We start from the raw sequence: 14,161 nt of genomic DNA, 5'->3' as shown, positions 1-14,161 counted from the left end.
CACAACAACTAGTTTTATTGGTAACAAGGGGGGGTAGGGGTTCTGCTTCAACAGAAAGACTAGGCCCTAGGTGGGTTCTAAACCTCAAACAAGTTTCGAAAGACAGATTGGCCGAACCGACTACTGCGTCGGCCATCCCTATCCAAACAATAATGAGATGTGTAGATGGAACTCCAAGTCACAGCACTGCAGATCTCCTCCATGGGAACTGCTTGCACATGGGCTACAGGCGCTGCCATGGCTCTGACAGAGTGAGCCAAGATGCAATCCTTCCTGGGAATAACAGGAGACAATGCAGTCTGTTAGGCAACTGGAAAAGCAACTGCTTGGCAATGGTGATCCCCCAACCTGTTTTGATCAAAAGACACAAAAAATTGGATGGACTATCTAGGGGGTTCTGTCCGCTCCAGATAGAAAGCCAAGGCTCTTTTGAAGTCCAAACTTTGTAGGGCTCGTTCACCTTGATGCAAACGGGGCCTGGAAATAATGTTGGCAGGATGATAGACTGGTTAAGATGGAAGTCCGACACCAACTTAGGTAGGAACTTAGAATGCGTGCACAAGACCACCCTATCATGAAAATATTTTATGTAAAGTGGGTAAGTCACTAAGGCCTGTAGCTCACTGACTCAGTGAGCTGTAGTGACCGCCATAAAAATATAATCTTCCAGGTCAGGTGCTTTAGGTCTCAGAAGCCCAGAGGATCAAAGGGAGCTTTCATCAGCTAAGCTAAAACCACACTGAGGTTCCAGGATACAGTGGGAGGCCTTAGGGGAGGCTTTAACTGAAGCAGTCCCCTCATGAATCATACAATAGGTTGTACAGAGATGGGCTTCCCTTCTACACCAGTGGTTCTCAACCTTTTTTTGTCGGGACACACCTGACAGATGGTTCTCACATGCATGACACACTGAACACATGACCATCATAGGGCTAAATATAAGAGTACAGTTTGCATCCACAGGAACCCCCCTGACCCACAATTATGGATGTAAAGCAGAATTATGACATTCCCTGTACAACTCACCATACAAAAATGATAATCTGGTTCTAGTGTCATCTCAGAAACAGCAACACAAACTCCTATTACCAGACTCAAAAGCCCTCTTGAGAAAATACAACAAATAAGATTGATACAAATGCTTGCATGCTAGTAAAATACCTCACCTTGGTCACAATACACAGAACCGACCTAACATACTCCCAGGATCTGCAGTAATGCACATCAACTAATCCGCACACAGTTACATCTGCATTATGGAATGCACTCAAACAGTAACAACCCTACCTATGAAAAGCCACACTACAAATATTAAATCAGGCCATAAACGCCAATACACCTCCTGTTAGGAAAACAGAAATAGACAAGCAGCTATAGATCCTAACACAGAAATAATTTTATAACTATACTAATAAGCAGAATAAATGTTTCACAACTATGAACAGAATAATATCCAACAATTAAAAACTCATAAAAATTATTGAAAATTCTCCAAACACCAATAAAATATTTCAATAATATTCAGTAATTAAAATAAACTTAAAATGCCACCTTTACTAACCCCCTCCAGCAGCTCTCCTACTCCTCTTCCATGCAGACCAGTAGCACACACCAGAAGCAGTAGTGGCTGAAGCTCTGTACTCATGGTCCTCTTCCTTAGGGCCCATTACCAGCCTTCTCTGTCTCACTTTGCGCGCACACACACACACACACACACACACACACACACACACGTCACACCCGCATGACCAGTTTCTGTCTTTCACACACCAATCATGTCGTCCAGTCTTTCTTTCTCTTACACACACACTAGTCACCTTCCCGAAGAGTCTCTCTCTCTCTCATACACACACACCAGCACAGGCTTCCCACTCCCATGTTCTATCTTACATATACAGGCTTCTCACTCCCATGCTGTCTCACACACACCCAGGTTTCTCACTCTATGCTAGCTCTCTCCACATGCACAGGCTTTTCATTCCCATAATCACTTTTTCTCTCACACTCCAGTCATCTCCCTGACCAGTCACTTCCATTGTCTCTCTTATATACACACACATCACCTCTCTGACCAGTTTCTCTCAATCACACACATGTTCTCTCACACACTTACATAGATGATCACAGTCAAATGCTCTCACTTACTCACAGACTCTCAATCACAGTTATACATACACACTCTCAATCACATACATTCTCTCACTTACAGACAGGCTAGCTGGCTGTTTCTCTTTCCTGCACCCCCCCCCGAGCACAAATGGTTACTGCAGCAGCCTCCTCCTCCAGCCCTGCAGGCCAAGAAAGGAGAATCCCATCGGCCACGGGAGGCTAATTCTGTTATCTCCTGTGCCGATTTCTGGCTGCTTCTGATTTTGCTCCGGGCCCACGCTACTGCTCGGGGCCAATGCTGCCGCCGCTACTTTTTCGTGCAGCATGGCTCTTTCTTCTTCCCTCACATCCCACTGCACATCACTTACTGTTCCGGGCCTGGGGCAGGTGCGGGAAGAAGAAAGGCCAGCCGCAGTTGCCAGCCTCCACTAACACTGCTGCCATTCCCATCCAGGTTTGAACATGCTGATAGCCTGGGCGGCAACGGCAGCAGTGAAAGATTGTCCCTCTCTCGCTCGGTGAAGGAAGAGGAGGGAAGGGCAGTGGGAGACCAGTAGCCCGCAACACACCGGTTGAGAATCGCTGTTTTACACTATAGTGATGTGCGCCAATAGCACTCAGGTGAACTCTAACTGAGTTAAGTCTTCAGACTGGTCTCCGATAGGTGTAGAAGATTGTTAAGAAGTTTTTGTGTGGAGTAGGAGAAAGGATCTAAGGCCTTCTGCTCACACCACAGTGAAAACCTCCTCCACCTTCAGTGCACAGGACTTTCTAGTGGAAGGCTTTCTAGAAGCCACTAGAATCCAAGACACATCTTCCAAGAGATCGAACATTTGTAGGATCAGCTTCAACATCCAGGCTGTGAGTGACAAGGCCTGGATGTTGGGTTTCCACGACCTGCCTCGAACCTGGGTAATGAGATTTGGTGATGTCCCCAATCTGATCAGTTTCCTGATGTACTGGTTTCAGTTTGTATCAACACAATTTTGTTGGACAGCCGATATATGAAAGTCCACAAAGTGCACCGGATCACCTGGAGTTCCATGAAGTTGATTTGGAATAACTGTTCCTGGGCAGACCAAAGACCTTGTGTGCTGAGCCCATCTACATTGAAACATCCTTGGTGAGGACAATTTGTACCACAGGACTTTGGAATAGTACCCCTCGTTTTAGACTGGAATGTACCTGCCACCAAATCAAGAAGTCCCAGGGAGATGGGGTGATTCGGATGCAGTCCCATAGTCCCTGAGTGGCTTGGCGCCACAGAGTCTTTAGCATCCAATAAGCTCTCATGTGTAACCTTGCCCAAGAAGTGCCATACTGTTGCAGTCATAGGGCCCCAACATGTGATAAGCTGAAACCTGCAGGCTCTCTTGAATCTCCGCTGCGATGGTTATCAATGTAATGGCCCTCTGTTGAAGCAGGAATCTTTGGCTTGAGCCATTCTAGCAGGGCTCCTAAGAAGTCAAACTGCAGTGACAGACAGAGATGGGACTTGGCAAAGTTGATGACAAATCCTAGCGTCTCCAACACCTGGAGGGTCAACCGCATTGGCTCTTTGGCGCCTACTGAGAGGAGCAGTTGACCAGCCAATCATCCAGGTAAGAGAAAACATGGACTCCCAGTCTGCGAAGGTGCGCCACCACCATGGCCAGGCACTTTGTAAAGAAACATGGAGCTTACGCTAGTCCAAATGGCAGAGCATGGTACAGGAAGTGCTGCTTTCCCACTACGAATCTGAGATACTTCCTGTGGCCTTGGAAAATCTAGATGTGGGTATACGCATCCTTTCAATCAAGGAAGCATAACCAGTCCTCTTTTTGCAACAAGAGGACCAAGGTGCCACAGAGAAACCACCCGGAACTTTTCTCTTTTGAGAAACTTGTTCAGGGCCTTTAGGTCTAGGATGAGACAGAGTTCTCATGTTTTCTTTGGAATCAGGAAGTACCAGGAGTAAAATCCCTGTCCTCTGCCCTGGTGGGACAAGCTTGACCGCTCTGGCCAATAAGATGGAGGACAGTTCAGTGAGGAGTACTTTCTGATGCACTACTGATCCCCAATAGGGGCTCAAGGGGTAATTTAGCGAAGTACTCAAAAGATTTAATTTGTATCCTCTGCAGAAGATGGACAGAACCCACTGGTCAGAGATTACACTGGGCCACCATTTCACTTAGAACCGCAGCCTCCTTCCAATCGAGGGTCTCCATCGCCTCCAGTAAGGTGAACTAGGTTATGTTCCCTATGATCCAGTCAAAACCCCATTCTGGGAGTTCACTGGGATGCCGGTTGGGGTTTTGGGGCGACTGCTACTGCTAATGGGGTTCAGGAGGTGGAGGTTAGTATCTCCCTTGAACCCAAAGAAAGACTTCCTCTGGCCAGATGTAGACGACCTTCTAGCAGAGGAGCCACCACATCCTTCGCCTTATTTCCAAAGACATTCTCTCCAATGCACGGCATGTCAGTGAGTCACTCCTGCACTTCCTGATGGAGATCGGATGCCCTCAGCCAGGCAAGTCTGCAGGCACCAATCCCAGCTGCAGAGACCTCAATGCCATTTCTTGGCATAATTTTTATGTTTCAATGTAAACCGATGTGATCTGTATTTTAATACAGGAACACCGGTATATAAAAATCTAAAAATAAATAAATAAATTTCAAAAACATCATGTTTTCCACACTCCAGGCCTTTATGCACCAGGGACTGGAGAGCATCCTGCTGCTGTTGAGGCAACTACTTGGACACCTCCTGCACTTGCTTCCAGATGTCCCGCAAATATTGGCTCATATGAAGCTGGCAGACTGTTATACTGCAATAAGCATGGCACCCTGAAAAGGTTTCCTCCCAAAAGTATCCATGGTCCTCTGATCCTTCCCTGGGGCGCCGAGGAATGTGTCCAAGTGCACTTGGCCTTTTTGAGAGCAGGTTAGACTATGACAGATTGGTGGAGCAGCTGACGCTTGTTGAATATGAGAGCCTTTTGGTTGAGATATAATGCATCTGCCTTCCTATTCACAGGAGGAACTAAGAGGGGGGTGTTCCCACGTCCTCAACAACTCCACAAGGATCTCTTGCATGAGGACTGCCACGATCTCCTTGGGAGGCTCCACATACTAGAGGATATTCAGCATCTTGTGCCAGGTATCCCCTCGGTCTGTAACTAAAAAAGGTATGGCCTCCGCCATCACCTTGATGAATCTTACGAAGAAGAGGACATCCGGAGGAGACGAGTCTGAGGGGATACCATCTGACATGCCATCAGAAACATCGAAGTCATCATCCCCCCAGGGGTCATATGTGCCCTTGTCCTCACTGCCTGAAGAAGGGGGCCTTGGGTGCTTGGTCGCTGGCCAGCGGTATGGGTACTGCCTCAATTGGCCCCAATGTCATACCAGTCCCCCGAGGAGCTTTTTCCTCTGAGGAACTGTGGTTGAGCACTGAATCGGTTGGTGGCACCCCCCATTACCCCGCCAGGCATTGATGCTGCATTGGCAGCACTCCAATGAGCACATGCAGGGTTTCCAACAGTGGCTCAAGGATGGATGGTATTTGTCCCCGTGCCCCAATGCCAAGGCTCCGCACCGCCCTCTCTAAGGCCGACTGCATGCACCTCTCCAACTCCTACGCAAAGTGCGCCAATGCCAAGACCAATTGGGATGCAGGAGATATAGCTACATCCTCTTTAAAACCAAGAAGAGGATCATGGTGGGCATCAGAGCTAGTGGAGACTGTTGCATAACCTGGGTATCTATGAATGCTTGGCTCTCCTCATCATGGGGATGCTTTAGGGGCCTCACAACCAAAGCTTCTTCAGCTTCCCTCAGTGCTCTGATCTGTCCTTCCCCAGTGCAGAGGTCGAAGATGACAAACCAGATATCTTCGATCTGGAGGAGGCAGATGATGGCCTGTCTCCAGTGTCCCTGCCAGTCACCAATGCTGACGGAATGACGACCCTGATGATGTAGATGGCTGTGTTCATAGGTGCAGCTCCATGGCTTCTCGATGCTGATGCCTCCGATGCTGATGTGACGGCCTTCTCCATCCCAAAGAAATGCTCCATCTTATCTAGCCGTATCTTACGTTATGTAGGGGTCATCTGGCCGTACTTGCTGTAACCCTGGATGTTATGCAATGCCCCGAAGGCAGAAGATACATCAATCATGTGAGAAACAATTAGAGACTCAAATTGCAATGACCCACTAGGCTCCGTGGAAAAAAAAAAAGACTAAGGGGACCCCACATGGATGCAAGGTATAATGCATACTGGGCATGCTCAGAGAGGTTCAGTCAAAATCTAGAAATTCTGACATAAAATTTTCCATGCTGGGCTCCATCTGATGTCACCTATGTGTGAGGACTGCCATCCTGCTTGTCCTCGGAAAAAGAAGCATTCTTAAATAAAAATAAATAAATTCTGTGCTAGTCTTCATTTATTTGTAAATGTCCCTCGAGAATGGCAAAAATTGTCAACACACTAAGGGATCAGTCAGTTTGGCAAGTAAGATTTTGCTTCACCCTAATGTTTACTTAAAGGTGTTCAGCAGTCATTTTTACTTTGCTGGCTGCTAAACAAACTATGATATGATCATAGAAGACATTTTGAGATTTTTTTTTTAGGTAAGAAACAAAAAAATCAAAGATATATAAAAATTATAAACAGATGTGCTAATAAGATAACGGATGTATTTTTTGATGGTGGATGCAAAGTTTGTCTGGTGGTTTCCTCCTTCTCCCTGGGAGATTTCTATTTATTTATTTAAAAGGTTTTATATACTGCACCCTAAAAAAATATTGATCGAGGCAGTTTACAGCATAAAAACACTTTAAAACAGTCATTGCATTTACAAGAAAGAAAGTTAACATAATACTGAATTCATAAACAGTTTCTATAGTGGCGCCTCAGTATAAAAAAAAATGTTGCTATAATGGGTAACAATAAAATATATTAGCCTGAATTGTCAAAAGCTTTTTTTGAAGAGATGACTTTTTAGGTTTTTCTTAATCTCTTTGACGTCAGGTGTTAAACGGAGTGAATCAGGCAGAGCATTCCAGAGAATAGGACTGGAAATTGAAAAGGCACGCCTTCTGGCAAGGTCAAATCTTGCAATTTTAGTAGTGGGTATTTCTCGCTCTCAGCTCATTTGGTACAGTCACTGCAGCAACAATCCTCGGCTGGGGGGCACATGCCAGGGCTCCTTCTGGAATCATGGGCCATATGCCTGGCCACTACTGCGCAATGATTAAGCCTGTCTCCTTTCTGGGGGGACTGTGAATGCTGCCTCCACAGCAATCCTGGCAATGGCCAGGCCAGAGAACAGAAGTCATGCCTGGGAATCAAAACTAGGTCTTCCATACAGCAGAGACTGCCACTGAGCCAACCAGGTCAGCTTGTCTTTACCAAGTTTTCAAAATCTGGGTTGAATTTTAAGGAATTTGTGATTATGTGTTTATGATAAGCCTACCTCAAAATCTTTTTTTTTTTTAAGGGTATTAAAACTAGGAACAGTCAATTTACAAACATCAGCACATTAGGAACTTAAGTGCTATGATGTAGCTGATGATAGGTGCATCTACCATCTTATATACAGATAAACAATGAAAAGAAATGTTACAAACACCATAGTGTGCCATATGCGCTGCATCGTTGATGGATTCCATGCAAATAGACTTGGAAACTGCAATCTCTTGCTGAAGTGTCCCAGATATATCATGCATGGGTAGCAAAGGATACCAAAAATCATACTCACAGCAGTTAGCTCAGATAAGGATATTTCTGCTGAGATAAGCTACTTAACAACCCAAGGCCTAAATATTTAATGTGTTTTATTTTGTGATGTAATTGTCATAATTATGTATGTACATACTGTGATCCACAATGAACAGACTTGTTCTGGGATATACAGAATTTAAGAATGATAAATAAATAAATCTAATGAATAAAAATTAATCACGCACACAAAAATGATTTAGTGAGAAGTGTGATTTTTAACCCATAAATCCAACATGTAAATAAAAATGCTGTCACTAAATCATTGTATGTGTGTGCTTGGTTAATTTTTTTTTTTTTTTTTTTGTATTATTGTTTACTGATATTTAATTACTCTGCTTATTTTACACCTGGAGGAATTCTATGCCAAAAAATTAAAAAAATTCTGCACACAATTTGTAAAGTCTGCATATTTGTCAAAATAAAGCAATACTTTTTTTGAAGAATCATCCTGTATTTTTGTGCAATTCCATGTTTTCATTTAAATTATAGTAGATTAAAAAAAAAAAAAAAAAAAAAAAAAAAAGAGAGCCTTTATGTTTCTTCACTTAACAAAAGTAGAGTTCACAGGATTGGGGTGGAAGGTTGAAGTGAGGAGGAGAGTTCCAAAGACTCAGAGTGGAGGAAAGTAAAAGACAACAGCTGCAGAATTTGGGGAAGGAGTAACAGGAAGCAGTTAGGGGGTAGGAGGCGGCGGCAGAGACAGTGGACTTGGACGATGAAGCAGAGGATCTTGGTTTGGGTAGGTAGTTGTTCTAGCAGCACATCAACTCCTCTGCTCCCTCAAATTGATGCTACTTGCACACGCATGTTCTCGCTGGTTTTTCCTCAGCGTAGTGACTTCCCCCCAATCTCACTGGCTCCATTCAAAATAGCTCTTCCTCCTGCTGTCTGGGAGTGGTATAGCTCAAATTTTGTGATGAAAATGGCAAATTCCCTGCACGAAGGATAAGGTGTTTCTATGCCAATTCTGCATTGTACAGTGATGCTGAATTAACCTAGCAGTAACATTTGCCTTCAGCATTTTCCTTTGATGATCTTTTTATTTATTTTATTTTGCATTTTTATATACCGACATTCTTGTATCAGATACAAATCATACCGGTTTACATTAAAAACAGAGTATGCAGAAAAATAGGTTTCCTAAGTCAAATACATTGAACATATTTAATAAACAAAGGATTACTAAACACTATGAAAAAGGTTAATTAACAAAGGAAAACTTAAGGGAATTAAAATAAGCATAGCACAAAGGATTGCACGAAGAGGTGCACAAACGGGAGTGCCCCTTTGGTGCACCCCTTCGGCACGCGACGCCTGGTGGAATGTGGCCGTTTACCGGCTCGCCGCTGAGCGTGATGACATCAGGGGGGGCGGGTCTCTTCATCCGTGAGTTCACAGCATTCTCAGTTTCAGCGCGAAGTGTTTTTTCAATTTTTTTGGTCTTTTTGGTTGCTTTTTCTCTCAGCGATTGCCCCTAAAGGTGCCCGGTACTGGTGGGCTGCCCCTCCACACCACTGCCTGGTGGAATGTGGCCGTTTACCGGCTCGCCGCTGAGCGTGATGACATCAGGGGGGGCGGGTCTCTTCATCCGTGAGTTCACAGCATTCTCAGTTTCAGCGCGAAGTGTTTTTTTCAATTTTTTTGGTCTTTTTGGTTGCTTTTTCTCTCAGCGATTGCCCCTAAAGGTGCCCGGTACTGGTGGGCTGCCCCTCCACACCACTGCCTGGTGGAATGTGGCCGTTTACCGGCTCGCCGCTGAGCGTGATGACATCAGGGGGGGCGGGTCTCTTCATCCCTGAGTTCACAGCATTCTCAGTTTCAACGCGAAGTGTTTTTTCAATTTTTTTGGTCTTTTTGGTTGCTTTTTCTCTCAGCGATTGCCCCTAAAGGCGCCCGGTACTGGTGGGCTGCCCCTCCACACCACTGCCTGGTGGAATGTAATTTTTTTTTTTTTTTAAATCTACTATAATTTTTGTGCTTCTTTAACATTGTGTCAGACTCTGACTTTAAATATATAGGAATTTCAATTTCCAATGCAACTTTTAGTGAATGCAATGTCGAGTGCCCAGGGTTTAAAGATAGTAACACTATATAGCTAATGAACTTTTAACTATGAATCAGTTTTCTACGAACACCAGTTATGAGACCTTAGGGATGTATAGCAATTTTGACACAAGAAGTAACCAGAAGGGAAACGAAGAAAAAAAAAAATCCTACAGCAGGCTGCTTCCTCTGGAACAGCTGGGACACTGGTGTTCTTAGTTTTGCTGCTGTTTCCTTTCCTTTTACATATATGCCTGCTCCTTGTTTCTAGATCCTACAAATTAGCAATGAGAATCTTCATGCTAACTTCAAGGTGATATCGTAAGGAGTTTTCCCTCGCTCAATATCACATTTTTGCAATCTGGAGAAAAATTTGTCTCTCCCTATTTTTTTTTTTACCTCTGCTTTTTACAAACTGATAAAACCCACTTGTACGCTACAGCCTAAGCAAAGAACTCATGTCTAAGCCCATTAGCTGTAACTCTATATCATACATAAAATGAGTTGGTGTGCTAAAGGAAAAAAAGCATGAAGACACTGTGCTCAAATCAGCTATGAATTACCAGCATAACCGCTGTAGCGATCAGTCTTGTTGGCTCAAACATTTTTTTCAGTTGCTTCAAAGGTCCCATCAGAAAACAAGTGCTAATAGAAAGAGAAAACCGGGAAAGGTAGTAAGACAACCCAATGGCAGTAATAAAGAACAAATTCTTAACTCTAGGAGCATATCAGAAAGATTTCTAGGAGTAGCCCATATGAGACCTCTCCCACATACAATTTACACTTCTGTTCTCCTCTCAGCCATAAAAGCAGAGTTCAGAAAAAAATTCAAACTGGTGCGCCAAGGACAGTGACATTGTTTCTTGTTTCAGTCATTGGGCACCCAAGCCTCTTTTGTAATAATCTGGGTTTTATACAGTGCCACTGATTTAAAAAAAAAAAAAAAAATCAGGGACCTCCAGAGATGTTATAATGCCAGCACCTTTGGAGGTACCTGTGTATCATATCACCAGCCACATCTGTGTGAAAGGCAATGTGTTGACAGTTTCACAATGAAGGAGAGTTTCAACAGAGGTGCAAGGAAGGTGGAACAATTGCAGCAGCAATATTATTAAACATACAAATGGAAGCCTAAAAACAGGAAAGTAAACGGACCTAATATTACAGAACGTGACTACGGTATGTATAATTGGCTATTTTTCTATTTAATGACATTTATGCTTAAAGTGTCACATGTGCACTGCTTTCCTATTTTCCATTATTGCTCCCTGGATGTTTCTGTGTTTATATAAACAACAAAAAACAAACCACCAGAGGTTAGGGGCCTGGGATTTTATAAAACATTTCTACAGTCAAAAGAATTTGGAAGACTCTTCTGCACTCTCAGGAAATGCAAAGGGACAATGATGCTTTCTTCCAAGGTTAAAACAAAAAGATCATGATAAGCAAGGAGCATCAAAAGAAATAACCTGTCTCACAAGATGTGCAAACCCACCAACGCACATTTGAACAAAGACTGAGCCAAAAAAAACTCCTTCACCCTTGCAGCCCTACTGGGGGAAGCCCCTCCTATAATTTCCAGTTTTTCCCCTTTAAAAATCAATACACTTACAGACTTGTGTGGCACCAGTTTTGTTTTTTGGGTTTTTGTTTTTTTTAATATTTATTAATTTTCACATTTTACAGACAGCAATAGCATGTCCCAGCAAAATCAGGATCAGAATGGAGATTTAGAAATATTATCTCTATACAATATAATAAACAAAAAGCAATTAAACTCCATTTCCTGAAGTTACAATATAGTGGAGGGGAGTTTCACTACAACAGAGCAAATACAATATTTCCATATACAGGTAAAAAAAAAGAAAGAGGAGAGGATGCAGATTATTAATCAATTACCAACATCTGAGACTTGGCTAATTGCTCCAGGAGGCTGATAGTAATCCAGAAAAAACCCTAACTGAGAAGGTTCGAAAAAAAATATATCTAGTATTAATTTTCATCACACATGTGGCACCAGTTTAAAAAAAAACAAAACACCCCAAACAAAAACAAATTGCTGCATCCATTCAGAACATCATTATGAAGGATTGCAAACAGGTATGGCTCGCAAGATACGCACAATTAATATTCATCAGATATATCTGTATACACTTAGTCCAAGAATTGAATTGATTTGCATACTTTTGTTATTCTAAAAATCTAAGCAGTTTGAAATCCCCGAGGACTGGATTTACACACTCTACCTTGCGTTAGGTTGTACAGCTGTAATTTTAGGGAATGCCCAGTGAAGCAGAGAATCCCAACCAAATGAAATGACATAGGAGAGACCAGTGTGCAGGGAGGTTTGAAAAAAAAAAAAAGTGTTTCACACAGCTCTGAGAAAAATTTAAAAGGGAAAAAAATCAAAACAGAAACAGAACACACATAACCCTTAAGAGCGCACATCAAATTATGAAAACTGAAGAAAGTCATATTTCACTGCCCAGTAGGTCTGAGGGAAGATATGAGTCCATTTCCCTTTAAAAGTTGCCTGCCACAAGGAAGAACTTGACTCTAAAGTTAAGTTACACTACTTTATGTACCAAATCATCTTTCTTCAACCTTTTCAAAACTACTTGCAGTGCTAATATTTATGCTAATAAATAATAGACTATAGTGCCTGCTTCTCATTTACAACTTTGTGTAAATGTGAAGGCCATGACTCAAGCTGTACCGTGGAGCCAGTATATCACCTTAGTGAAAGCAGAAACCAAGGGATATTATCAAGGGTGTAATTCTGTGTGCAGTAAACAATCATGTAACCAAATTAATATTTTTCATTCTTCAGGTCTTGGAGAGTCACAGTGTTATTACCAACGACAGGCCTGTTGCCGTTGCAGCCTTTTACATGCTTTTAGTTCCTTTATCAGGCCCTCCTGCTAAATATTCAATAGAGCCTTTATTTGTAAATAAGGAATTCTTGGCACACCCACTCTGCCCAGTTGTCCCTGGCTCACTGAGATCCTGCTGGATTTGCCATCTCTCTCTCTCTCTCTCTTGCCCTTACCTACCTGTCTGTCTTTCCCAAGAATACTTACATTCTAAAGTTTTGACTTGCTATTCCCCCCCGATAGGTTAATCTCAGTTAAGACATTTTACCTCATTTCTGAATCTCCCACATTCAAGCTTTATATCATGACCCCTTGTCCTTAAGCTTTTTTTTTTTTCTTAACTGGAAAATACAACCTTCTTTTACTTTGATGCCTGCTAGATATTTGAATGTTTCTATCACATCCCCTCTCCCTTTTTTCTTCTAGACAGTACAATGAGATCCTGTATAGGGTGTGTATGTCAAATTCCGCACCATTTTAATAGCCTCTTTCCTGATAAAATCTTACCCTGGGGATTTATTACCTTAGATGAGCCAAACAGTAAATTAATCTCTACAATAGAGCTATCTTAAGAGCTGGGCTTAGACACACAGTGATGACTCCTTTCTTCAAGAGCCCTCTTTGGATGCGACATCCTGTGCCAACTATCGTTCTGTGGCTAACAGATTTCCTGGCTAAGGTTCCTGTACAGCTTTCCTCCCTATTTGGAAGTAGTGAATGGCTTGGTCTGTGTTCAGGAAAGGTCACAGCACAGAGATGATGCTGGTGGCAATGGTGGATAAGGTGCAGACTCTGATTTTGTTCGATTTATCAAGCGCTTTCAACCTCATCAACCACAAGATGTTATTACAGCATTGTAGGCATGTGGGGGTGTAGGGGTGTGGTTGATTTGAAAACCTCCCGTCTAATAGGTCCTCAGTGGTAGTGGTGAGGTGTGAGCTGTCCAAACTGATTCAGGTTGATTGTGGGATCCCTCAGGCTTCCCTACTATCACCACTTTTGTTTCATATCTTTAGGCTCCTTTTGGGAAGCCTTATACATTCTTTAGGCATTAAAGGCTATTTGTACGCCGACAAGAGCTTGGTCATACAATGAAGATTCAAGTAGTGGTTTGAGGGCATTTACAGAGTGGCCGTTATAGTTGCTTGACTCTGAATGCTGGAAAAACAGAAATGCTGTTCATTAATGAAGGAGAAGTAGTAGCATCCCCTTTGGTACTTAAGATAAATGAGTTGGACATATACGGGTGAATTTTAAAATGTATTTAGATTTTTATATTCCACTTTTTGCACTTTTTCAGCACTTCAAAGCGGATTACATTCAGGTACTGAAGGTATTTCCCTATCCCCAGATAGGGAAATACTCCCG

General features: G+C 42.8%; 1 protein-coding gene across 1 annotated transcript in view; it reads right to left on the bottom strand.

Moving 5' to 3' along the window:
* SFT2D1 (SFT2 domain containing 1) overlaps positions 1–14,161 on the bottom strand; it is a 64,546-nt gene that overhangs the window by 23,854 nt on the left and 26,531 nt on the right. Inside the window, exon 4 of the mRNA XM_029594113.1 lies at positions 10,484–10,565. Within this exon, the coding sequence (XP_029449973.1) occupies positions 10,484–10,565 (82 nt within the window). The remainder of the gene's footprint in view (positions 1–10,483; positions 10,566–14,161) is intronic.

The sequence above is a fragment of the Rhinatrema bivittatum genome, chromosome 3 (genome assembly GCF_901001135.1).
Source record: "Rhinatrema bivittatum chromosome 3, aRhiBiv1.1, whole genome shotgun sequence".
NCBI classification, from domain to species: domain Eukaryota; kingdom Metazoa; phylum Chordata; class Amphibia; order Gymnophiona; family Rhinatrematidae; genus Rhinatrema; species Rhinatrema bivittatum.
Note: the sequence above shows the minus strand (reverse complement) of the source record. Positions and strands in the feature narration are given on the sequence as shown.